This window comes from Oncorhynchus masou, chromosome 7, assembly GCF_036934945.1.
Source record: "Oncorhynchus masou masou isolate Uvic2021 chromosome 7, UVic_Omas_1.1, whole genome shotgun sequence".
NCBI classification, from domain to species: domain Eukaryota; kingdom Metazoa; phylum Chordata; class Actinopteri; order Salmoniformes; family Salmonidae; genus Oncorhynchus; species Oncorhynchus masou.
In genome coordinates, this window is record NC_088218.1 from 15,146,035 (window position 1) to 15,169,723 (window position 23,689).

At 44.3% G+C, this 23,689-nt stretch overlaps 3 protein-coding genes and 1 long non-coding RNA gene across 8 annotated transcripts in view; 3 read left to right on the plus strand and 1 right to left on the minus strand.

Annotated features, from left to right (window-relative positions):
* Positions 1-6,082, plus strand: part of LOC135543359 (importin subunit alpha-4-like) — a 15,475-nt gene extending 9,393 nt beyond the window's left edge. For both annotated transcript variants that reach the window (XM_064970558.1, XM_064970559.1), the window contains exons 10-16: positions 50-181; positions 2,551-2,679; positions 2,905-3,009; positions 3,129-3,200; positions 3,349-3,511; positions 3,659-3,753; positions 4,062-6,082. In XM_064970558.1, the coding sequence (XP_064826630.1) occupies positions 50-181; positions 2,551-2,679; positions 2,905-3,009; positions 3,129-3,200; positions 3,349-3,511; positions 3,659-3,753; positions 4,062-4,160 (795 nt within the window). In that variant the 3' untranslated portion in view covers positions 4,161-6,082. The remainder of the gene's footprint in view (positions 1-49; positions 182-2,550; positions 2,680-2,904; positions 3,010-3,128; positions 3,201-3,348; positions 3,512-3,658; positions 3,754-4,061) is intronic.
* A 2,668-nt stretch (positions 6,083-8,750) lies between these two features.
* LOC135543362 (uncharacterized) lies at positions 8,751-11,671 on the plus strand. Its single transcript, XR_010456208.1, has 3 exons — positions 8,751-9,186; positions 9,556-9,694; positions 11,560-11,671. It is a non-coding gene; the product is annotated as an uncharacterized LOC135543362 (long non-coding RNA).
* Positions 11,628-14,342, minus strand: LOC135543360 (ADP-ribosylation factor-like protein 11). Its single transcript, XM_064970560.1, has 2 exons — positions 13,823-14,342; positions 11,628-12,631 (listed from the first exon to the last, which is right to left on the minus strand). Exons 1-2 carry the CDS (start codon positions 14,047-14,049, stop codon positions 12,325-12,327), a joined length of 534 nt encoding a protein of 177 aa, XP_064826632.1. The 5' UTR covers positions 14,050-14,342; the 3' UTR covers positions 11,628-12,324.
* A 47-nt stretch (positions 14,343-14,389) lies between these two features.
* LOC135543358 (RCC1 and BTB domain-containing protein 1-like) lies at positions 14,390-22,577 on the plus strand. Of its 4 annotated transcripts, none has more exons than XM_064970555.1 (13): positions 14,390-14,829; positions 14,917-14,946; positions 15,626-15,860; positions 16,038-16,188; positions 16,342-16,508; positions 17,101-17,259; positions 17,400-17,507; positions 17,670-17,812; positions 19,557-19,747; positions 19,942-20,068; positions 20,263-20,414; positions 20,546-20,676; positions 21,181-22,577. In XM_064970555.1, exons 1-13 carry the CDS (start codon positions 14,690-14,692, stop codon positions 21,319-21,321), a joined length of 1,875 nt encoding a protein of 624 aa, XP_064826627.1. In that variant the 5' UTR covers positions 14,390-14,689; the 3' UTR covers positions 21,322-22,577. The 4 variants fall into 4 exon arrangements, with proteins under 4 accessions (XP_064826627.1, XP_064826626.1, XP_064826628.1 ...); XM_064970554.1 differs by having other exon boundaries at positions 14,391-14,829; positions 19,554-19,747; XM_064970556.1 differs by lacking the exon at positions 14,917-14,946 and having other exon boundaries at positions 14,391-14,829; positions 19,554-19,747.
* The last annotated feature ends 1,112 nt before the right edge of the window (positions 22,578-23,689 follow it).

Genomic DNA, 23,689 nt, shown 5'->3' on the forward strand with positions numbered 1-23,689 from the left:
TCCCTATGGAAATTCCCTGGTTCTAACTCCGTCCTCTCTCTGTGGTCAGATCCTAGTGGATACAGTGTGGGCCTTGTCCTATCTCACAGATGGAGGGAACGAACAGATCCAGATGGTCATCGACTCGGGGGTTGTCCCCTTCCTCGTCCCCCTGCTCAGCCACCAAGAGGTCAAAGTTCAGGTATGTCTGCTTCCTTTCCCCTGATTGGAAGTAGGATTAGGGTTGTTATGGTGACCGTATTACCGCCACATCAATGGTCATTAGTCATGTCCGCAGTCAAATACCACGTGACCATTTAGTCAGGGTAACTAGGCTTCTATAGCTCTGATGCTGCTGCTGTTCTTTGGTAGGCTACTAAACTTGCTAACTGCCTGGTACTCAGAACTCTATTGTCCCTCTAATCACTGACATTTATGCAAATGTATTTGAAAATCTAATCAACCACTTCATGAGAGCTCATGTTGTGCAACATTTTAATAGGCTATGCAATTGCGTGAGAGAACAGTGATGGCTTCTATTAAAAAGAGGATCCCATCAGCTTTCTATTGGCTTGGCCTACTATATTTCTCAACTTTCCTAATATTAAGCACATTGCTTCTCTTTACAACAGGAGTATAGCATACCTGGCTGGCATGAAATAAACCACAGCGTCCTCCATTCACTATATAAGTGCATAGATCGCATCATTTTTTCCCCCCTTCACCTGTTCTGAGACAGCATTAAATCAAGAATAGTCTGAGTGACACTATTAGCCTATCATTTGTGAGTGATGTATTATCACTTGTGAATGATGCCCAGCGTGTGCAGTAAGACAAACGCTGCATGCTTTTTTTGCCTGACTTTTTCCAATCACCTCATGTAGCCTAGCCCATAGGCCTATATGTTTTGATAAGGTCTGTATCACCACGAAAGTGGCCAAATAACTTCTTAAAATGAAGCACATGAATCCGCTTTACAACCGGTGTGCCTAACTGGCATACATAGGTGGCGCTTGAGTTTCAAGTTTGAGGAATTACATTTTCACCTTAGAAATGCACATTTTTTTAATATTAAAGCATTACATGCAGAATCGCATTTACGTTCACATTGAGAACAGTGTTTTCCTGCTAATTTATTGAATTTTGGAACATTCAGCCTAATTGTTTATCAACATTTTAAGATAAATGCTCTGATCTGTTGCATCAACCTCATTGCTTTTAAAGTTTTTTTTAATGCGAATGGTTGTATTAATTTGGGCTTTATCGCATTCCACAACAGGCCCAGAGTATGTTTAGAATAATTATTTATTTCACAGAAGGACAAGCGGACCAACAGAATAGGTAGATTTTTGTACTATGGGGGATAGTAGATTGACATAGGCTAGTGCTTTTGCTGTTCGTTAGACCTCATCTTATTGGCTGATGAAAAGTAGGCTAAATGTGGACAGTTCTAACATAAAACCGAAGCGCGCAGTTTCGTCACGATGTGTCGGTCTTCACTTGTAGCCTACTTCTTAGCTGAGATGCCTGTGAGAAGGACCTGATCACGTGACAGGCATTGGCTAATTAATAAGAATTGAAATATGAGAGAACCACGTGAGAGGTGCTTTGAAGCACGGCAGCCGGGAGAAAGGAATTATAATTATTATATTCGGCCACTTTGGCGGCAAAAGGCATAGATTTTTTTTTTTAGGGGATTAAGGTCACAATCTGATGCCACTGGGAAATTCGAGGCCCGTTGAGAATATTATCAAGTCCTTGTCAACTTGTGAATGAGAGACTGATGGTTGTACCAGAAACAGTGCTCATGCCATTCATGAGACTTTATTCAAATCATCATTAGTCGCATCATGCGGCCTTATGTTTTCATTTAATGCTAATCTCCCAACGTTGGTGTATCAACTAAAGTTGAATACATAACTAAATTAAACATACGAGTACCTGTTTTTTTAAAATTTATTGCTCAACACAGAATAGCCGCATTTGCAAACAACTTAAATTGTTTGGAGAAAATATCCTTTATTTAATTTAGCTATGTTCAATTGTGTTCTTCATACTATAAAATAATGCTTGTCTGCTAAACTAGTGTAGCCCACAGCCATATGGCATAGCCAGATCAGGACCTAAGATAAGGGCAACTCAAGAGTATGCCATTCTGTTCTTCTGAAATAGACTACATTTTCTTTAGAGCTGTCTAAAATAAAAAGTGGATTTATTGTGAGGGTGTCGGCTATATTACATGGATTTATTAGATGTTCCAAAGGTCTGCGTCGGTGACTTGTAGGCTGTGTGGAAGCCAGGAGATGCTAAACACGTTTATGTTAAATAACTGTCAATTACCATGAGATTGACAGTTTATTTGCTTGACAATCACCGGCTGACAAAATTTCATGACCATCACAGCCCTAAGTAGGGTGTAGTCACCCCTACTCTGATCTAAGGTCAGTTTCCAGTTTTCCCTCTAATGGTTGAGGTTAGGCTTGTGGGAAGGGTAATATACCTGGAACTTACTGTACGCAATGTGTGACTTCCTGTGACGTCATTAACCACCTATGATGTCATATCCTGTAGACTGCAGCTCTGAGGGCAGTGGGGAACATTGTGACGGGGACAGACGAGCAGACGCAGGTGGTGCTCAACTGTGACGTCCTCTCGCACTTCCCCAACCTGCTCACACACCCTAAGGAGAAGATCAACAAGGTAACAGGCACACTTTTAGATGCTATTGGTGGCATATGTTTGTTTTGCTGTAACTAAGTCCTGTAGCTTTGAAATGGGATGGACCCCAGTGTCGTTTATTTCCAACAGTATCTATACCTCTGTAACTGTCTCAGTCGTACTCATGTGGTCCATGGTGTGCGTGTCTGTGGGTTTCTCTCAGCTGAATGGCTTCCTGTGTGTGTGTGTATCCCTCCCGCCCACTAGGAGGCGGTGTGGTTCCTGTCCAACATCACAGCAGGCAACCAGCAGCAGGTGCAGGCTGTCATCGACGCTGGACTGCTGCCCATGATCATCCACCAGCTGGCTAAGGTGAGTCGCTGAGCCCTTATGTAGCCCTACGAAGCATTATGTAGCCCCTATGTCCTTGTGGAGATCTGTAAGGAACACAACTCTAACCACTGACAACCTCTCTCTGTGTTTGTTTGCAGGGAGACTTTGGCACACAGAAGGAGGCAGCCTGGGCCATCAGCAACTTGACAATAAGTGGAAGAAAAGATCAGGTATGTTCTACCAGGGCTGTTTCCATCAATACCCAATCCATACAGCGTTGCGTTTTGTATGGTCCTGATTGGCTGGTTAAGTTTGCCCGTCTGTGGGCAAAGCAAGGCCCTGATAGGCTGATCTGCTATGTTCTACCCGACCCTATAGGTGGAGTACCTGGTGCAGCAGAATGTGGTTCCTCCGTTCTGCAGCCTGCTGTCTGTGAAGGACTCCCAGGTGGTTCAGGTGGTCCTAGACGGCCTCAAGAACGTCCTTATCATGGCCGGGGAAGAGGCCAGCACCATCGCTGAGATCATAGAGGAGTGTGGAGGTCAGTGTGTGTGTGTTAGAGGGGAGAGTGCTTGTGTGTCAGTTCACCATGTTGCCATTGTATGACAGTGTAGTGTTACTGTGAAGCAAACATTCTAGATTGATTCACTGCGATGGACTATCATGCTAATTTCTCTCTGCCCATCAGGTCTAGAGAAGATTGAGAACCTTCAGCAGCATGAAAACGAGGACATCTACAAACTAGCCTTCGAGATCATCGACCAGTACTTCTCAGGAGACGATGTGAGTACCTCTGCTCTGACAGAAGCCCTACAGTTTGCACACCGTTAGAACCCAGCGCTGTCTTGACAGTGCTGTGCTGGGTGTAGGATGTGTGCTACAGAAACGCAGGGCCTTTTTCCTCCACTTCCTCTGTCAATGGGGTAAGACGGAGGAATCGGCTTTCGGCCTTGTTACATAGGTCAAATTTTCATTAGGTTTTATATAGAATTATGTTTTCTGTAGTGACAATGAATCTAGTCTCCACTCTGTGTGTTTGTTCATCTATGGCAACACCCTGATCCATTTTTATTTTCCTTCTCTCTTTTTAGATTGACGAGGATCCCAGCTTGATCCCCGAAGCCACTCAGGGCGGAACCTTCAACTTTGACCCCGCCACCAACCTGCAAGCAAAGGAGTTCAAGTTTTAAAGGCAAACGTCCACCTAGTAGGTCTAACTCTCTAGCTGCTCTGAACCCTCCAGTCACCTCCTTCCCAACATCAATCACTGACTCACTAACAACAGTTCAAGCACTGAAGGAAGGATCATTGTTATCCATCTCTTTTCAAGCATCTCACAGCGATGCTTATAAATGTTCCAGAAAGAGAGAACGCCTCGTCCGTCATTCCTGCAGTTGCCAAAAAGTTGCTATTATCCTCTTACTCAGACACGTTCACACACACATTCACCCTGAAGAGACTGAAGTCATCTGTGTGCATGGACCAATGATCTTGTTCTACCAATCGTCATATCAGCAAAGAAGAGGAATGGTCTCATTTAAAGGCGTGCTCTTCTCGAGTCTGGGATCAGAGCACGTTGGACACAGCGACTGAAGACACTCAACCTCCGAGTTTGACTCTTGAGGGGTACGGACAGCATCCAGGCCGTCCTTTGTTAAACATTCTAATTGATGACCTCATCAAAGGGCTGTTAATTATTCAGTCCTCATTGAACTACAGTTTTTTTTTTTTGGAACAGAACACTGAGAATGAATGCTCTCAAACCCTTCTCAGAGGGTAGAGAAGTGAGCAGTCGACATATTCCCAAGTGGACTGAACAGATTAACAACCACCTATCACTATAATATTATTCCTTTTAGTTGTGAAATCATCATGAAATACAATGGATTTAAAGTACAAAAAATATATATTTAAAATTATGCAACAGGGAAATTCTGAAATTAATAACAAGGAAGACTTTGTAGCATTGATCTATGGATGGCTTGCTGGTGGAATGGTTTTTGGGTTGAGAGGGGAATGGAGTTGAGCTGGAACCAAACGCACCTCTCCTCAGAACTTTTAAACTGGGTTTTGGATCAGTCCCTCTTAACAGGTTCTATCCTCTGAATGAGAAACCCCTCAACAACGAATAAGCCTTAAAAACCAGGCTTCAACTGGGCGTTTCCAAAAGACATCTCTTCTTGCAGGGGAGACATATCGTCGGACATTGAATTTAATGACTCAATAATTTGAGGAAATATTTTGGAAAGATATATCGGTAGAGGGACAGAGAAAGACAATGTAACACTGATATCATCTGTGTAGATTCCACATCTGCAGTTTCTATTCAGTCTTATGCACACTTCAGTCACCCCTCCCTCTGCTTACTGTGTGTGGAAAGCAATGTTTGCTTCGATAAGTCAAAGCTATGGTTGCATTGCAATGGTCCATTGACCATACAGTTGTTCTATATGCTACATCTAATTCTACAATTTAAGAGTATTTCCCCAACTGTCTGAAGTTTGGTCTGTACAAAGCAGCTGCATTTTGCCAGTCATCCATCGATCGGTTCACTTTGTGAGGCTGTAATGTTTTTACTGTTGAAAGATTAACAGGGAAGTTTTGTTTTTAAACGTGTAACGTGATCGATGACTTGATTGAAAATTCTCTTGTGAACTGGACTTTTGTCTTGATTTCCCTCCAGCATTTATTTGTGAAGGGACCGGAAAAAAACAATTACATTTGGACTAATGTAGTTATGTTTTGGCTGCTAACTACTGAGAAGGAATGGGGATTATTTCAGGGGAGCGGCCCACGCCTTTTTGGACTAGCCATTCACAACCGATGAACAAAGTCTAGCTGGTGTACAGTCATTGATCTAGATTCTAGAGACATAGAATGAGAGCCACTTTAAAGAATGGAATTTGTTTCTTGTATCAAACTGATACAAGCTTATGCTTTTGGGCAAGATTTTTACTTGCTAACGAAACATGTACTAAAGACGAAAAAGCAACAGATAGCATTTTGGCCTCTGTCTTACTTTTTATACATTTTAGAATCCATATCTCTTTAAGGTGGCTCACAATGTTCCTTTCAACTCTTGTGCATATTAAAGAAAATGAGTTGAAATCCATTTTGCCTTTGTTTTTTAAATTTGGTAAGTTATGTTTTTTCACTAGGTAAACTGAGAACCATGGCAAATGCACACTGTTTATTTGGATCCCCATTTTGTTTTTGCAGAAGCAGCAGCTACTCTTCCTGGGGTCTACAAAACTGATAGACAAGGGCAGTCACACAAATGTATAATGCCAGTGGTGGAAGAAGTACCCAATTGTCATACTTGAGTAAAAGTAAAGATACCTTAATAGAAAATGATTCCAGTGAAGTGAAAGTCCCCAGTAAAATAATACTTGAGTAAAAGTCTAGGTTTTAAATGTACTTAAGTATAAATAATTTCAAATTCCTTATTAAGCAAACCAGACCGCATTTTCTTTTTTTTAGTTTACTGATAGCCAGGGGCACACTCCAATACTCAGACAATTTAGAAATGAAGCATTTGTTCAGTGTGTCGGTCAGATTATAGGCATTAGGGGTGACTAGAGATGTTCTCTTGATAAGTGTGGGAAATTTACCATTTTCTGTCCTGCTAATCATTCAAAATGTAATGGGTTCTTTTGGGTGTCAGGATAAATATGGAGTAAAAAGTACTTTTTTTTTCTTTAGGAATGTAGTGAAGTGCAGATACCCAAGACTACTTAAGTACTTTACACCACTGTAAAATACGGATATACAAACAATATAAAAAGTTAACTAGTCAAATAGAATATGCTTTATACTATTGTCAATCGCTGTCTAATCTGCTGTCCGAGGTCCTGATTCCTGACTCTCCCTGGTTGATTCTACAATCGGTGTGGCAAGATGGTCGACTGACCGCTCTAACAATTTCTCAAAGGCGAAAGGCATGCGGCAGGTGGGAACATTGTAGCCAATGAGAGTGCAGAGACCCGTGTGAACTTGCACAATCGATAAAAAACAATTGTCGCAATGCCACGTGCAGGACACATCAGTATACTCTTAATAACATAGGTATTATGAAACTTATATTTGATCAAAATGGCAATTCATTTATCTTCACTAGATTCACATTGCTACCCCCCCCCCCCCCCCATACAAAAACTCCTCACTTGGTCTGCTTAAACGTCTGCTTATTTTCACGCTGACATATTTTGGGCGGAGTCGAAACTCGCTTCGCCTCTGGTTCACCAACTTCAGCTTCCCCTTCATTTTCTCTTAGGAGGGCCCACAAGTGTAGAGATTTATCCGACCACCAGCCATGTACTTCTCACAGCATAACACTGGGGCAGGGGGAAGATGACTACGGAATCCATTTGGTACAAGACCATAGAGAATGATGGAGGCCTCTAAGTGGCCCAAAATATATACACTGCTCAAAAAAAATAAAGGGAATACTAAAATAACATCCTAGATCTGAATGAATGAAATGTTCTTATTAAATACTTTTTTCTTTACTTAGTTGAATGTGCTGACAACAAAATCACACATTATCAATGGAAATGGTGCAACGTGGCGTTGGTGGATGGAGCGAGACATGATGTACCAGATGTGCTCAATTGGATTCAGGTCTGGGGAACGGGTGGGCCAGTCCATAGCATCAATGCCTTCTTCTTGCAGGGACTGCTGACACACTCCAGCCACATGGGGTCTAGCATTGTCTTGCATTAGGAGGAACCCAGGGCCAACCGCACCAGCATATGGTCTCACAAGGGGTCTGAGGATCTCATCTCGGTACCTAATGGCAGTCAGGCTACCTCTGGCGAGCACATGGAGGGCTGTGCGGCCCCTCAAAGAAATGCCACCCCACACCATGACTGACCCCACCGCCAAACCGGTCATGCTGGAGGATGTTGCAGGCAGAACGTTCTTCACGGCATCTCCAGACTCTGTCACGTGCTCAGTGTGAACCTGCTTTCATCTGTGAAGAGCACAGGGCGCCAGTGGCGAATTTGCCAATCTTAGTGTTCTCTGGCAAATGCCAAACGTCCTGCACGGTGTTGGGCTGTAAGCACAACCCTCACCTGTGGACGTCGGGCCCTCATACCACACCTCATGGAGTCTGTTTCTGATCGTTTGAGCAGATACATGCACATTTGTGGCCTGCTGGAGGTCATTTTGCAGGGCTCTGGCAGTGCTCCTCCTGCTCCTCCTTGCACAAAGGCGGAGGTAGCGGTGCTGCTGCTGGGCTGTTGCCCTCCTACGGCCTCCTCCACGTCTCCTGATGTACTGGCCTGTCTCCTGGTAGCGCCTCCATGCTCTGGACACTACGCTGACAGACACAGCAAACCTTCTTGCCACAGCTCGCATTGATGTTCTATCCTGGATAAGCTGCACTACCTGAGCCACTTGTGTGGGTTGTAGACTCCGTCTCATGCTACCACTAGAGTGAAAGCACCGCCAGCATTCAAAAGTGACCAAAACATCAGCCAGGAAGCATAGGAACTGAGAAGTGGTCACCACCTGCAGAACCACTCCTTTATTGGGGGTGTCTTGCTAATTGCCTATAATTTCCACCTGTTGTCTATTCCATTTGCACAACAGCATGTGACATTTATTGTCAATCAGTGTTGCTTCCTAAGTGGACAATTTGATTTCACAGAAGTGTGATTGACTTGGAGTTACATTATGTTGTTTAAGTGTTTCCTTTATTTTTTTGAGCAGTGTATTAGAATGGGAAGTGCCATTGAGGGCTTCCACCATTGTAATGAGGTCAACTGGGTGGGACTTCCAACTTCATTGAATGATCCCGCCTGGTGACTGTTAGCGTCATGTCCAACCGGGTCATCAGGATGGATCAGCCAATCATGAAGAAGAAAATGTACTACTTCAAAATTGAGTGACAGCATCGGCAGGGCAGGCAGACACTATAATGTCACAGATACAAAGATGAGTCCTCTATCTATCTTTATGGATGAGACAATAGTTGCAAGTTCAAAGAGTAATTTGCATGGTTTGAGTCGTTTTCTGTGAAAAATGGTATCAGCGGCGTTTAAAGAAGTCCAATCTCTCTTTACTCCCGTGACGGTTTATTCTCTGCTGGCCTGCGCTGCTCAGTTCGTCGTGGGTTACATCCTCGCGCAGATATGGGGACGAAAATGCTCTGGAACTGATAGATGGGTGCTCGTGTGGCTTTTCTACCACGTAATTTCACACATTACCTTGGTGAGTGAGAAGGCTTGGTGTACATGTTGCCACGGTTCCAACAAGTGACTTCAGACTATTTTTGCGGAACTTTAAGTAGGCTACCTGTGCAATGTAAAAAAAACAACTTATAGTACTGTGTATTGAACTTTTTTTTTTATCATGCAAAATATAAATTAAATTAACAAATGGTGCATGTGTTTGAGATGTGCTTTGGAGCCTGGTTGTTGGGAGACATCTAGTGGACATAGTGTTAAAATGAATAATATACAGGAATGGAGTATCAATCACTGTTAGTGCTGGAGTAGAACAAAAACATGCACCCTCTCGCCCTGGGGTTCCCCGGGAATATATTGAGATACTGCTCGAACAGATATCCTGTCCATGTAGGGAAGGAGTATGGAAAGGCAGATGAGCGCTGGCTACACTCTGACCCCACCATCGTCTCCTTGGAGCTGCTGACGGTGGCCCTGGATGGCATCCTGGCGCTGGTGCTTGTCTATGCCATTGTCAAGGACAAACACTACAGGTAGGAACACTGGTACTAAATATGCTTCATTGTCAGGCTTTTCTCATGCATTATGCCATTCATTTCTATATTGGTACCATATTTCTTTATAGAAAACTTATATTCAGAATTGTCCCATTACACAAACAAGTGTTTACATCCCATTAGCAAGTCACAATTGACATTTTTATAGGGTCTGTCTTCAGCATGTGATGTGTTGAATGACCTATTACCATATACATAGATGCACTTGGAAAGTATTCAGACCCCTTTCGTTACAGCCTTATTCTGAAATTGATTAAATACTGTTTTCCCCTCAATCTACAAACAATACCTATAATGACAAAGCAAAAACAGGTCAAACATTTTTTTAAACATTTATTAAATATAAAAAGAAACCTTACGTAAGGATTTTTTGCTATGAGACTCAAAATTTAGCTCTGGGGGTATCCTATTTCCATTGATCATCCTTGATGTTTCTACAACTTGATTGGAATTTATCTGTGGTAAATTCAATAGATTGGGCATGATTTGGAAAGGCACACCTGTCTATGTCCCACAGTTGGCAGTGCACGTCAGAGCAAAAACCAAGCCATGAGGTCAAAGGAATTGTCCGAAAAGCTCAGAGACAGGATTGTGTCAAGGTGACAGATCTGGGGAAGGGTACCAAACATTTTCTGCAGCATTGAGGGTTGCCAAGAACACAGTGGCCTCCATCATTCTTAAATGGAATAAGTGGTTCCAAACTAAGACTCTTCCTAGAAATGGCCGCCCATCCAAACTGAGCAGTCAGGAGAGAAGGGCCTTGGTCGGGGAGGTGACCAAGAACCAAGAGTTCCTCTGTGGAGATGGGAAAACCTTCTAGAAGGAAAACATTCTTCAGCACTCCTCCAAATCAGGCCTTTATCGTAGAGTGGCCAGACGGAAGCCACTCCTCAGTAAATGACGCTTGGAGACTGCCAAAAAGGCACCTTTTATTTATTTCACCTTTATTTAACCTAAAGACGATCAGACCATGAGAAACAAGATTCTCTGTTCTGATGAAATCAAGATTGACATCTTTGGCCTGAATGCCAAGCGTCACGTCTGGAGGAAACCTGGCACCATCCCTATGGTGAGGTATGGTGGCAGCATCATGCTGTGGGGATGATTTACAGTTGCGGGGACTGGGAGACTAGTCAGGATTGAGGGAAAGATGAACGGAGCAAAGTACAGAGAGATCCTTGATGAAAACCTGCTCAGGACCTCAGACTGGGGCAACAGGACAATCACCCAAAGCACACAGCCAAGACAACGCAGGAGTGGCTTCGGGACAAGTCTCTGGATTTCCCAGCCAGAGCCCGGACTTGAACCCGATCAAACATCTCTGGAGAGTTCTGAAAATAGCTGTGCAGTGACGCTCCCCATCCAACCTGACAGATCTTGAGAGGATCTGCAGAGAATGGGAGAAAAACAGGTGTGCCAAGCTTGTAGCATATCCAAGAAGACTCAAGGCTGTAATCGCTACCAAAGGTGCTTCAAAGTACTCAGTATAGTGTCTGAATACTTATGTAAATGTGATATTTCAGTTATTGTTAATACATTTGCAAAAAATGTCAAACCTTGTCATTATTGGGTATTGTGTGTAGATTGCTGAGAACTCCCCCCATTTAATCAATTTTTAGAATGTTACTTTAATGTAACAAAATGTGGAAAAAGTCAAGGGGTCTGAATACTTTCCTAATGCACTGTACATGGAAAATATAGCCTGGGCGCAAGTTGGTTATCAGCCTAAGTAAACTTGTCATTGTTTGTTTTGAATCAACGGTCAACGTGTTTTTAGCTTGTCTTGTTGTTGCACAGTCTGGCCCTCCGGGTGAATAGTCTCCTTGTCTGTTTGTTTTCAGGCACTTTGTCCAGATCGTGTGTGTGTGTGTGTGTGTGTGTTGTACGGAGGCTGGGTGACCTTCTGTCCAGACTGGCTGGCAGACAGCCCCAACCTCAAATCAGACCACTGGCTCTACTTATGGATCTACCTGGTCTTCTTCAATGGGGTGTGGGTGGTGGTGCCTGGACTGCTGCTGTGGCAATCATGGCTGTCACTCAAACGACTTCACCTCTACCAAGTCCCGAAGAAGCAGAATTAGACATTTTGTATGTACATAATAGGCATTAGCACATCCACTACACAGAAAGGTCTGGCTACACAAAAATTAAAATTCCATTTCGCAGACAGACATTTACATTAGGTTTAGCATGTTTTATTAGTTTATCATTAATATAAATAGTGATGTATCTGCAAACAAAAATATTAGTTGCCCTAGCTATCTTTCCCCACATCTCCAAAGTGTAACAATACTCTCCAGTCTCCCTTAGCAGGCACATTTAACTGCTGTGATGTTAAGTGTTAAATCTCAACCATTTTGATTGCACAATCAAAATGCCCTAATGGATCCTGCACTTAGTTCATAATTGGATTGAGAATCCTGGCTCTTCCACAATCATTGTTTGGTTATAATCTGCATTTCAAATGGCACCCTATTCCCTTTATAGTGCACTACTTCTGAGGTACTTTAATATTGTTCTAGTTTAAGGTAGTGCACTATATGGTCATTATCTCCGACTTGTCAAGTGTCTCTCACACAGTGATATCTCCACTGACGTGTCTCCTCTCAGCTCTTCTTGATGAGTTTGGCCACAGAGAGGAAGGCTTGCTGGAGCCCCATTCCCTTCAGGCCGCTGCATGCCTGGATCTGCCAGGCTCGGTCTTTGTAGCTGGGCAGCTCCAGCTTGTTGGACACCTCTCTGATGTTCATGGTGTTGGGGAGGTCCTTCTTGTTAGCCAGCACCATCAGAGGTATTCCCTTCATGTTGACGTCGAACAGAACATTCTTCAGAGCCTTCTGAGCGTCCCCTATACTGGCCCGGTCACTACTGTCCACCACGAACACCATAGCCTTACAGCCCTCCAGGTAGTACCTGTCAATTATAGAACTAGGGTAGTGTCTAGCTAATGATATTGCAATTTTAGCAAGTCATTAGTTGAGGATAAAAGGTTATTCTATTCCAGTACTCTACCAACCTGATCATGGGACCGGAGACAGAATGTGCAATTATTTGTTCTAGACTACTTTTAACTGTCACACCTGATTAAACCACACTGAACAAAAATATAAACTCAACATGTAGTGTTGGTCCCATATTTCATGAGCTGAAATATAAGATCCCATATTTTCTATACGCCGGCAGGGTAGCCTAGTGGTTAGAGCGTTGTACTAGTAACCGGAAGGTTGCTAGTTCAAATCCCCGAGCTGACAAGGTCCAAATCTGTCTTTCTGCCCCTGAACAGGCAGTTAACCCACTGTTCCTAGGCCGTCATTGAAAATAAGAATTTGTTCTTAACTGACTTGCCTGATTAAATAAAGGTAAAAAAAAAAGAAGCTTCATCTCAAATTTTGTGCACAAATTTATTTACATCCCTGTTAGTGAGCATTTATTCTTTGCCAAGATAATCCATCCAGCTGACAGGTGTGACATATCAAAAAGCTGATTAAACAGCATGATCATTACACTGGTGTACCTTGTGCTGGGGACAATAATGCCACTAAAATGTGCAGTTGTCACAAAATTCCACAGATGTCAAGTTGAGGGAGCATGAAATTGGCATGCTAACTGCATAAATGTCCACCAGAGCTGTTGCCAGAGTATTGAATGTTCATTTATCTACCATAAGCTGCCTCCAATGTTGTTTTAGAGAAATTGCGTACAACTGACCTCACAACCGCAGACCATGTATAACCCCGCCAGCCCAGGACCTCCACATACGGCTTCACCTGCGGGATTGTCTGAGTCCAGCCACCCAGACAGTAGATGAAACTGTCTGTAATGAAGCCCTTTTGTGCAGGGATTTTTTTCCTTGTGATTGGCTGGGCCTGGCTCCCCAGTGGATGGGCCTATGCCCTCGCAGGCCCACACCCCTGCCTAGTCATGTGAAATCCATAGATTAGGGCCTATTTAATTCAATTGACTTTACTGTGACTCCGTAAAAGTGTTAATTGTTGTTTATATTTTTTGTTCAGTCTAATAACAGGCATTATGATTAGTGGAATGAGATGTGTTTGTAGTACTGGGCTAAAACAGAAATAGAATAGCACAGAACCAACAACTCACCTCCAGTTGACCCTCATCTCCCCCTGTCCGCCCACATCCCACACGGTCAAGGCCGTTTTCTTGTTCAGATCCAGGGTCACCACATTGAAGCCCACGGTGGGGGAAGTATCCATCACCAACCCTGTCTTGAGCCTGAAGAGCAGGGTGGACTTTCCAGATGAGCCCAGGCCCATCAGAACAACCGTGGGAGTCCTCTTGATGTCCCTCTTGGATAGAAGCAGCCCCATGACAGACGCACTTGGCAAGGCAAAGCAGGGTCTGAGGTAGAAGGTAAAGAGGAAGTACGGCAGTCCCACCTCTGCTTTTGAACAATGTTAGTTTGTTGGGTCTTCCTCGGTAGTCTCTGATTTACATCAACAAAAGGAGATTCGGTGATATGTGCAACCAGTGGCTCTTCTCGATTTTAAATAGTTTTTGTATTTTTGTCTGGGAGTAGGCGTGAAAGCGTCAGGTGTGCCCACTTGCGAATAAAACTTGAGTTTGCGTTTCAGAATAGAAACATGGTCACATGAGAACCAGTCTTTTCACATTCTTCTTTTAGAGGCTGTACCAACAGGCTTTCTCAGTTTCTCTATACTCAATGCATCCTCCCTCATTGCGCAAATCTAGGGTTTGATTGGTGAAAGCAGTGGGGTGATTATTACTACAAGGGAGGAAAGTATGTTTTTATTATTTTAATTGGGCCTATGTTTTATTATTAAACACCAGCGGGCTGAAAACGGTTATTCTTAATTCCCATTTCTTGCGTTCGGAGTTTACAAGAGAACAATAGACTGGCACACAGGCTTGGCGCATGTGTCCTAAAATCTTCTCAACCGTGGACTCTGTCCGCCGATGACCTAAACCAAGCGCACCTTCTTTCAGCCCATGACGTCAGAGTGTCCATCTGGACCAACAATATGGACGGGGCTCGAGCGCAAAACTATCGCTAAACTCAAAGCGGCTGTCTGGTACGTTTGGTACCCTTACATCAGCGACGACAACAACGAAGTGACAGCTTTATTCTGGTAATCGTGCTTTCAAATCATATTTACTTGAGGTAGGTTAATTAGTAGTCGAGCGGTTAAATGTGTCTTTCTTGTTTCTCTCCTCAGTTCTCTTGATGATATGGAGCGATGCTTTAGGTACAGTAACGTTACAGCTTGCTAGCTATTAGTCAGCGCTGAATCTATCCAGCTAGGTGCTAGGCTAGCTTGCTTTGTAGATAGCCAGCGAACTGTAAACAGCAAAGGGAGACTGCCATGGGTGCAGCCTTCAACGTAGTGCATCGCTAGCTTGACCAGTCACTGTTAGGTGACTGTTACCATGTCGGAAGCTAGTTTGCTACCTGGCAGAAGGTAAGCTAACTACTGTTAGCCAGCTAGGAGGCTAATGGATGCCGCATCGTTTGTGGCTGAGATTCACGACTGAAATCCCAATGGTCAACAGAGTGCCTGGCCAGAGATGCGTTGGCTCTGCAGTACTTACGTAGTTAGCTACCGAGCTCGTCATCCAATTATTTAACCAACTGTATGAGACAGTTGAAAGATCTGGATGGGAACGTTTGCCATATAAAGTAGCCATTCCATCTCCATCTGCATGTTGTCTGTATGGCCCAATACTATTTAAAACCATGTCAATGTCATCGTGAGCATCCAGAGATGGCATAATAAAGTCCTGAAGTCATGTCTAATTTACTGCTTTGAGCAATTTATTAACATATTTATGAATACCTTCATTGAAACCAGGGTGCCTCACCACTGAGGTTTAGACTAAGACACAGTGTTTTGTTTGTGTCTGTCTTTGATGGTTGTCTTGTAACAGTGTTAGCGGGGACAGTGGTGGCCTCACAGCCCCTGCATCTCCTTCCCCTGTGCCCTCCGTCCTCACCCCGAACCCCCCACCGTGGAGAGCCAGAGTGAGCTACCCAGCCATGGTGGATGTGGGGAAGTGGCCCCTTTTCACCCTGCTGGGGGCTCAGGAGGTCTCCCGCATCAGGCAGGCCTGTGTCTTCGGAACCTCAGCCAACGAAGCCATCTACATCACCCAGGACGATGAGGTGAGACTGGGGGCGTCTCGATTGTATAGAATAACTTTATAGTGTTTATGTAGTGCAGAACTCTCTGGAAAGCAGTGGAAATGGTTACTGAGTGGAGTTTCTTGGTTAAATAAATTTAATTACATGTAATGGCATCTTCTCCATGCCTTCTCCTCTTTGTCTCTGATCTCCCTGTAGGTGTTGGTGTTTGGGCTGAACTGCAGTAACTGTCTGGGGACAGGAGACAGTCAGAGCACCATGGTCCCTAAGAAACTAGACTCCCTCCAAGGCAAGAAGGTGGTCAGTCTCAGCTATGGCAGTGGACCACACGTCTTACTGGCCACAGAAGGTCTGGTGCCCACTTTCCTTACCTTTTTTTACCACCACCAAATGGCAACGTTGGCACGTTACTAGAACTTTACCAAAAGCTAGTATAATTGTCATAGTATAATTGTGCAGCTTACTTAAATGGCTCTGTTACTTTGGTGTGTTTGTTTCTCAGGGGGAGAGTTGTTTGCCTGGGGGCACAATGGATACAGCCAGCTGGGCAACGGGACCACCAACCAGGGGGTGTCACCCATCCTGGTTTCAACCAACCTGCAGAACAAGAAAATAACACAAGTGGCCTGTGGGTCCCATCACTCTCTGGCCCTTACACACGATGGAGAGGTGAGGGGAAATACTTTTACAGGGGAAGAGGGGAAGTCTTTTACATACACTTGTAACCCTGAAATAAGCCTGTTTCAAGATGTCAGTGTCTTAATGCTACAGTACTACTGCTAGGTACATGATGTTTAAGAGAATAAAAACACTGTTGATGAACATGAGTGGAGTATTGGCGGAGGTTGTGTGTAGCCTGTCAGTGTGTGGAGTGGACTATGGAACCCTGTCAGGTTTAAGTTTTCTAACCAGAGCTGATCAGTGGTCACTTGTCTTGGCTGTCTGTCTCTTTAAGTGGTTTATGTTTGTCCCAGCAGCAGGTTAGGAAGGTATTATCTCAGTTCACTGTGTCCAGGCTGGCTGCATCTAACCCAGGCCCACTGGCCTGGTCTCACACACGATTGAAGTTAATGTAGAAATGATGAATGATTTCCAAAAGTAGATATTTAGGGCTATCTTGGATGTGTTGAAATATATTACTCAGCACTGTAAAGGGATAGTTACAACATGACCTAATATCATGGTTACCTAGGATCACTGGTCACAAGGTGTGATTGTGTATAGTGTTGACAGTCGGTGTGTATATGATTGTATCTGCTAGGTGTTTGCGTGGGGTTACAACAACTGTGGCCAGGTGGGCTCAGGTGCCACAGCCAACCAGCCAACCCCCCGCAGGGTGACCACCTGCCTGCAAGGTAAAGTGGTGATGGGCATCGCCTGTGGACAGACCTCCTCCATGGCTGTGCTCGACAATGGGGAGGTGAGAGACCAAGCCCTTGGGAAGGATGGGTTTATATTGGATAGTTCCCTCCGGTCCAGAGAAAGTCAAAGCAAAATTTATATAACAACATGTACGTAAAGGAAGATATTGCTGACTACCGTGGCCTGTGTGTGTTGCAGGTGTTTGGCTGGGGCTACAATGGGAATGGCCAGCTGGGAGTGGGCAACAACGGTAACCAGCTGACCCCCTGTCGCCTTGCAGCCCTCCAGGGTCTCTGTGTACTACAGGTAAGACTGGACAGTAGTGTACTCTACTACCACCTGTATGTCTCTATCTGAATCGTCTACTCATGTCTACTTCAACTCAAACTAATACAAAACAGAACTGAGCCCAGAGCCTTGTTGCTGTCCACTCCCACTGTGTAAAACCCTTAAGGACTTGTCTTCTAGATCGCGTCAGGCTACGCCCACTCCCTGGCTTTAACAGACGAGGGCCTGCTGTATGCCTGGGGGGCTAACACCTACGGACAGCTGGGTACTGGCAACAAGAGCAACCAGCTCAGTCCTGTACACATCATGGCTGAGAAGGAGAGGTAAGGGAGAGAACACACTCACAGGATTGAGATGTAGCTCTGATGGCTGCTACTGCCCACTAAAAGCCCCAGTTGAAACTGTCATCTTTCAGAGACCCATGGTTAGTTCTCTTTTCTCTTCGTGTTCTCTGTTGTATTCCATCCAGTGTGGGTCCATACGGTAACACTGCATAGTCCAAACATTGGCTCACACACCAGTTCTGGAATAATCTGTCTCTGAGTTTACATTGTCCCTGTCACAATGACGCAAAACTAGAATGGAGGGGAGAGAGGGGGCCATTATGTTGTGGGCTGGGGTACAGATGGTTTTGACACTTGACAGGCATGAACTTTTCACTGAAAACATGCAAACCAGTTATTGGGATTTAATTCGGGAATAGATCATGGACATTTGTCATGTTCATTTCTATCTCTGAATGTTGTGTAACATGTCATAACACTTTTGAATGAGCCTCAGGTTGGCCTTGAGATCAAGCTACAAGACAGAGGGCACAATAAAACCAGCAACCTTCTGTGTTCATGGAATACGGTCATGGCTAAAAAGGATACAGTTTATGTCAAATTGACGTCAAAGTATAATATTTTAGCTAACCCTAACCTAATACTCCTAAGTTGCTACGTTAATTTTCCTAACCTGCCACGAAAGATCAATTCTGACATAAGCTACACGAATGATCAAAGTATGTGGACACCTTCTCATTGAACATCTAATTCCAAAATCATGGGCATTAATATGGACTTGGTCCCATGAAAAACAGCTCCAGATCATTATTCCTCATCCACCAAACTTTACAGTTGACACTATCCATTGGGGCAGGTAGCTTTCACCTTGCATCCGCCAAACCCAGAATCGTCCACCTGACTGCCAGATGGTGAAGCGTGATTCATCACTCCAGAGAACGCGTTTCCACTGCTCCAGAGTCTAATGACGCTCCAGCTGACGCGCATTGCATTGCACATGGTGATCTTATGCTTGTGTGTGGCTGTTCGGCCATGGAAACCCATTTCATTAAGCTCCTGATGAACAGTTATTGTGCTGATGTTGCTTCCAGTGGCAGTTTGGAACTCGGTAGTGAGTGTTGCAACCGAGGACAGATTCGTTTTACGCACTACACGCTTCAGCACTCGGCAGTCGTTCTGTGAGCTTGTGTGGCTTCGCGGCTGAGCCGTTGTTGCTCCTAGATGTTTCCACTTCACAATAATAACAGCACTTACAGTTGACTTGGGCAGCTCGAGCAGTGCAGAAATTTGTTGGAAAGGTGGCGTCCTATGACAGTGCCAAGGTTGAAAGTCACAGAGCTCTTCAGTAAGGCCATTCTACTGTCAATGTTTGTCTATGGAGATTGCATGGCTGTGTGCTCGATTTTTATACACCTGTCAGCAAACAGGTGTGGCTGTAATGGCCAAATCAACTAATTCAAAGGGGTGTACAGATACTTTAGCACATATAGTGTATATCCCATCTCGTTAAATTCAATGGAACACCAGCGACTTCGGCAGTGTCCTGTCATTCTTCCTTCTCTTTTTGTGTTTCTTGTCTTCATCTTAATGGAGAGAGGCCTGCCATAGGCAGCAAAAGGACAAGGAAAAACACTGAAGAGGCGTGGCACAGAGTAGGAAGACGTGTAAAGAAACAATGCACTCAAGAATCACAGAATTTATTTTTGCGGTCAAAAGACACAGGAGAGTACCGTTACTTGGTAGAGTGTGTGTGTGTGTAACACACTTCTCCCCCCTCCAGCAGGATAGTGGAGATTGCGGCGTGCCACTCCACACACACATCTGCCTGTAAGACCCAGAGCGGCCAGGTGTACATGTGGGGCCAGTGTAGGGGTCAGTCCATCGTGCTGCCACACCTCACACACTTCTCCTGCACTGACGACATCTTCGCCTGCTTCGCTACGCCGTCTGTCATGTGGAGGCTACTCTCCATGGGTGAGTTAATTCAATCATTTATTAAATGTTATTTAAAGGTGCAGTATGTAACTTGGTTATAATGTGTTGGTTTTTTTCATTTTCTGATATCTTAAGTAGGAGGTTCCCCTAACCAAGGGTCTAGGATAACCCTCTCTCTCTCACATACACACGCACACCGTGATTCCCAGCTAAGGCGTTGTGTTCTGTCGTAGAGCATGATGACTTCCTGACTGTGGCCCAGTCTCTGAGGAAAGAGTTCGACAGCCCTGAGACGGCCGACCTCAAGTTCAGTGTGGACGGGAAATACATCCACGTACACAAGGCCGTGCTCAAGATCCGGTATGTGAATTTTTGTAAAATAAATATATATATATATATATATTTTTAAACTGCTGAAGCAAGCGCACGCACACATTTTATTTTAAGTAATGTAGCTTTTCTAGTTTTAGCCTTTCCAATAGGACCAACCAGGTACAATAAAACCTGTCCATAGACGTAACACGACAACATGTGTCCATCATTGTTTCTGTCAGGTGTGAACACTTCCGCTCCATGTTCCAGTCCCACTGGACAGAGGACATGAAGGAGGTGATTGAGATCGACCAGTTCTCCTACCCCGTCTACCGCTCCTTCTTGGAGTTCCTCTACACTGACAACGTAGACCTGCCCCCAGAGGATGCCATCGGTGAGTTGGACTGAAGCAGGAATCCTGCATAGGATCCATACGGGGCCCCAGACTCAAAACAAATGACTTTATTGAGTTAAAGTCCATCCATAGGAAAGCCGCTGTGTGTACGAACTGTGTCTCTGTTTCAGGCCTGTTGGACCTGGCCACATCCTACTGTGAGAACCGTCTGAAACGTCTGTGTCAACACATCATCAAGAGAGGCATCACTGTGGAGAACGCCTTCTCTCTGCTCTCTGCCGCCGTGCGATACGACGCTGAGGTGAGACACACTGTGACAGTGTCACTACTAAGGGTTAACCGCTCAGATGCTTACTGGTTACCACAAGCTTCTTGAGGCTGCCTTCTACGAGAGATGTTAGCCGTGTCATTATGGACATATTAGTCAGATGATCTCGTATACCATCTTATACATATTTAGGTACTGTATGCCAGGGCTAGGGAACTATATTCAGCCGCGGGCCGTTTTTTGATGCGTAGCGGATGTTTGGGGTGCTGGAACATAATTATAATAAGTTGTACTCTACAAATTGGAGACAACTAAGCCTCAAAATATAATTTATTTGAAAAGAATCAAGATACCTTGATTACCTTACGTTAAACTGTTTTTTTTCTGAATTCCTGGTGACTTTAGTCTTTTCTGACCCAAAACTAAAGGGGGCCCAAAAACATCACTTGGGGGGCCGGTTTTGGGACGCTTGTTGTTGACCTGCTGTATACTGTACCCGTGTTCATACTGTGACTGGATATGATCGCTTCCCTGTAGGACCTGGAGGAGTTCTGCTTCAAGTTCTGTGTGAACCACCTGACAGCGGTGACCCAGACTGCAGCCTTCTGGCAGATCGATGGCAACATGCTCAAAGAGTTCATCTGCAGAGCCAGCCGCTGTGGGTCCTTCAAAAACTGACCTACAACTAACCAGCCCCGAAGGAAGGACGAGGAAAGGGCTAGCATGAACTGGTTTGGCTTGCCACTACTTGGCCATGGTAGAAAGGACAAAGAAAGAATGAACATGGAAACGGCTAGCTTAAACCGGATCTCTAAATTGCCATATTATTAATCCATTGAGACAATGTCTGGTGTGTTCATCTGGTGAGGTCATCTGGTGACTATGGCTCACCTCCGGTTACACAGCCAAAGAAGCCAAAGCCAGTCCCTGCCTATGCACCTAATATTCCACGCGGACAGGTGGCACTGTGGGGAGGAAGTTCCTTTACCAGTCAAAACAGTGACATCAAAGTTCATTGTCTGTCACTGCATGTTTACAAACCTGCTAAATGGCATCAGACTGCTCATTTAGCATCAGTTTAATTGGAGGACCATAGATCTAGCTTTGTCAGGCATGTAACAGTGTCCATCTAATGTCTGGTGGCAGGTGATGGCAGTCAACCCCCCCCCCCCGATTTGCAGATTTTTATTATATATTTTTTTGCATCAAAGTTGTGTACTTTTCTCTACTGTTGAAGGGTTTGATGTAGCTGGCCAGACATATATTTGACAGGGTTTATGGTTCAGAGCCTGTGGATGTTTTGAGGACAGTTTCAGTATGATTTGTAATATGCTGTGTACTGACAAGTAGAGCAGAGCTTGTCATTTATTCATTCAGACATGTTAATTCTCGAGACTTGAGATGAACATGGTGATGCAATGCAACAATGAGCAGGAACTTGGTTTTCAACTCTTCAGTTCTTTTACCAGACAGAAAACACAACATTTGGACCATATACAACTTGTTACTCTGAACTTTTTTATTCTTACAAAAATAGATATTATCTAAATTTTTTACTATTACTTATTGCATTCCTTTGGTTGAGATTACCCCCCTCCCACCCAAGCATTTCCAATCATTCTGCTGCTTTGAATATTGTTTTATTTTTTATTTTTTTATTTCACCTTTATTTAACCAGGTAGGCTAGTTGAGAACAAGTTCTCATTTGCCACTGCGACCTGGCCAAGATAAAGCATAGCAGTGTGAACAGACAACACAGAGTTACACATTGAGTAAACAATAAACAAGTCAATAACACAGTAGAAAAAAGGGTCTATATACATTGTGTGCAAAAGGCATGAGGAGGTAGGCAAATAATTACAATTTTGCAGATTAACACTGGAGTGATAAATGATCAGATGGTCATGTACAGGTAGAGATATTGATGTGCAAAAGAGCAGAAAAGTAAATAAATAAAAACAGTATGGAGATGAGGTAGGTATAATTGGGTGGGCTATTTACAGATAAGACTATGTACAGCTGCAGCGATCGGTTAGCTGCTCAGATAGCAGATGTTTGAAGTTGGTGAGGGAGATAAGTCTCCAACTTCAGCGATTTCTGCAATTCGTTCCAGTCACAGGCATCAGAAAACTGTAATGAAAGGCGGCCAAATGAGGTGTTGGCTTTAGGGATGATCAGTGAGATACACCTGCTGGAGCGCGTGCTATGGGTGGGTGTTGCCACCGTGACCAGTGAACTGAGATAAGGCGGGGCTTTACCTAGCATGGACTTGTAGATGACCTGGAACCAGTGGGTCTGGCGACGAATATGGAGCGAGGGCCAGCCGACTAGAGCATACAAGTCGCAGTGGTGGGTGGTATAAGGTGCTTTAGTGACAAAACGGATGGCACTGTGATAAACTGCATCCAGTTTGCTGAGTAGAGTGTTGGAAGCTATTTTGTAGATGACGTCGTCGAGGATCGGTAGGATAGTCAGTTTTACTAGGGTAAGTTTGGCGGCATGAGTGAAGGAGGCTTTGTTGCGGAATAGAAAGCCGATTCTGGATTTGATTTTCGATTGGAGATGTTTGATATGAGTCTGGAAGGAGAGTTTACAGTCAAGCCAGACACCTAGGTACTTATAGATATCCACATATTCAAGGTCTGAAGCATCCAGGGTGGTGATACTAGTCAGGCGTGCAGGTGCAGGCAGCGAACGGTTGAAAAGCATACATTTGGTTTTACTAGCGTTTAAGAGCAGTTGGAGGCCACGGAAGGAGTGTTGTATGGCATTGAAGCTTGTTTGGAGGTTAGATAGCACAGTGTCCAAGGACGGGCCGGAAGTATATAGAATGGTGTCGTCTGCGTAGAGGTGGATCAGGGAATCGCCTGCAGCAAGAGCAACATCATTGATATATACAGAGAAAAGAGTCGGCCCGAGAATTGAACCCTGTGGCACTCCCAGAGACTGCCAGAGGACCGGACAGCATGCCCTCCGATTTGACACACTGCACTCTGTCTGCAAAGTAGTTGGTGAACCAGGAAAGGCAGTCATCAGAGAAACCAAG

Coding starts and splice junctions, on each gene's coding strand:
- LOC135543360 (XM_064970560.1), bottom strand. CDS start 14,049: ATGGGGCTGCTTCTATCCAAGAGGGACATCAAGAGGACTCCCACGGTT. Junction 12,632..13,822: donor GAGATGAGGGTCAACTGGAG/GTGAGTTGTTGG, acceptor TATAATTGACAG/GTACTACCTGGAGGGCTGTA.
- LOC135543358 (XM_064970554.1), top strand. CDS start 14,690: ATGACGTCAGAGTGTCCATCTGGACCAACAATATGGACGGGGCTCGAG. Junction 15,861..16,037: donor ACATCACCCAGGACGATGAG/GTGAGACTGGGG, acceptor ATCTCCCTGTAG/GTGTTGGTGTTTGGGCTGAA. Junction 17,508..17,669: donor AGGGTCTCTGTGTACTACAG/GTAAGACTGGAC, acceptor CTTGTCTTCTAG/ATCGCGTCAGGCTACGCCCA.